At 42.2% G+C, this 1,822-nt stretch overlaps 1 protein-coding gene across 1 annotated transcript in view; it reads right to left on the bottom strand.

Annotated features, from left to right (window-relative positions):
* The window catches only part of LOC101989346 (beta-galactosidase-1-like protein 2), a 65,771-nt gene that overhangs the window by 28,427 nt on the left and 35,522 nt on the right, over positions 1 to 1,822 (bottom strand). Inside the window, 2 exon segments of the mRNA XM_013346138.2 lie at positions 74 to 169; positions 1,204 to 1,272. Coding sequence (XP_013201592.2) covers positions 74 to 169; positions 1,204 to 1,272 — 165 coding nt within the window.

Raw genomic sequence — 1,822 nt, forward strand, 5'->3', positions numbered from 1 at the left:
TTTTCTAAATGAGTCCAGAAATAAAGCCCTGTGAATGTGTTACCCACCCAGGGATCTTCAGACCACAACTCACCTGGGCAAGCCTCCAAGGTCCAGGTCACTGCCAATGTAGGGACCTGGACACAGAATGACCCAGAGCCCCTCATCTGAAGCCATGGTGACAAAAGCTCTGGAAAGAAAGCAGTCACAGTGACATTTCCCTCAAAGTAATGGCTTGGCACAGCAGCTCTCTTCCTTCCTTTCTTCCTTCCTTCCTTCCTTCCTTCCTTCCTTCCTTCCTTCCTTCCATCCTTCCTTCCTCCCTTCCTTCCCTCCTTTTTTTTTCTTTCTTCCTCTTGTGGGCTTTGTACTCAAAGGGACTGTGACTTAGACAAAAGTGTTGAAGATTTAAGACAAAAATACTCTGAATTCCTCCCATTATTATTTATTGGAAGAGAAATATATGACACTAAGGAAGATCCCATTTAAATGAAAACAGACTTTTACTTTTGCAGGAACTTGAGGCTTACATGTTATAGCATCTAACATCACTTTGAGTGACATGGACTGCTTTTTCATGTCTCTGACTTTGCCTCTGCTACACACAGTCCCTTCCCATATACTTCTGAGCAACTTCAAAACTTGATTCAACTTTGTCATCATCACTGTCTTTCCTGACTTGACCCTAGCTGGGTCTGGAATAGATTGTATTGCCTCAATATGTGGTATTTGCCTTTCTCTCTATACTATAAACTATAGCTCAGAAATCTGACACTGTAACTAAGAAAGCAGGTTCTTCATGATGCATTCTGTAGAATGCTGGCTAAAACAAGGTGCAGACCATACTGTAATAGTAGGCTATGGCCTATATAAGCCATAGACCAATGACTCAAGGAGGCTTCAAGTCAGGAAAAAAGTTATTAGAGCTTTTGGCTAGCTATTAAAACAGAATTATAGGCCAAGGGTTGATGTCACACACCTTTAATTCTAGCAGTAAGGAAGTAGAGGCAAGCAGTCCTCTGTGAATGTGCGACCAGCCCGATTTACATAGAGAATTCCAGGCTAGGTGGAGTTACATGGTCTGACAGACCCTGCTTCAAAACAACAACAACAACAACAACAAAAAACCAAGAAGCAGAGCTATACAGCCATTCCTTCACCCAGTTCCCCAGGCACATCCCTATCTGAATCTCAGAATCAAGTAATTAAAGTATGAACACATACATGAGGTCCAAGTTTTCAGTGAAGTGAAATTGGCCCACTCTTGGCTCATGAAGGTTCCAAGGAACATGCCTGTCATGTGGAAAAAAAAACATAAGAAGCTCCCCTATCATGCGCTTCTTCAATACCGACTGCTCCACTTTTAACCTAGAAGCAAGCGTCTTTCACTTGGAGAAAGCTGAATGTTCCCACACCTAAGCCTCCAGTGTGGCACCTGCATTCCAAGCACTGAGGAACCTGAAGCAGGAGGATCATGAGTTAAAGGCCAGTTGTCTATATAGCAAGCCGTGTATTGAAAAACAACCTTAAAAAACAAACAAAAACTGTTGGGTTTTGTGGTACATGCCTGTAATACCATCACTTTGGGGGCTAAATGGAGAGGCTCACAAGTTTGAGGCCAGCCTAGGCTACATAATGAGAATCTTCCAAAAACAAAACAAAAGAAAACAAAAACAAAAAATACCAGACCTGGTGACACATGTCATGTCCTTACTTCCAGTTAATGGGTGATGAAGCACAGGGATGCACAGTTCAATGACTAATTCTGGTAGAGAGTTCAAGGGTAGCTTCAGCAATTTAGCAAGACCCTGTCTCAAAATAAAAAGTAAAAAAGACTGTGCAC

Source organism: Microtus ochrogaster, chromosome 5, assembly GCF_000317375.1.
Source record: "Microtus ochrogaster isolate Prairie Vole_2 chromosome 5, MicOch1.0, whole genome shotgun sequence".
NCBI classification, from domain to species: Eukaryota; Metazoa; Chordata; class Mammalia; order Rodentia; family Cricetidae; genus Microtus; species Microtus ochrogaster.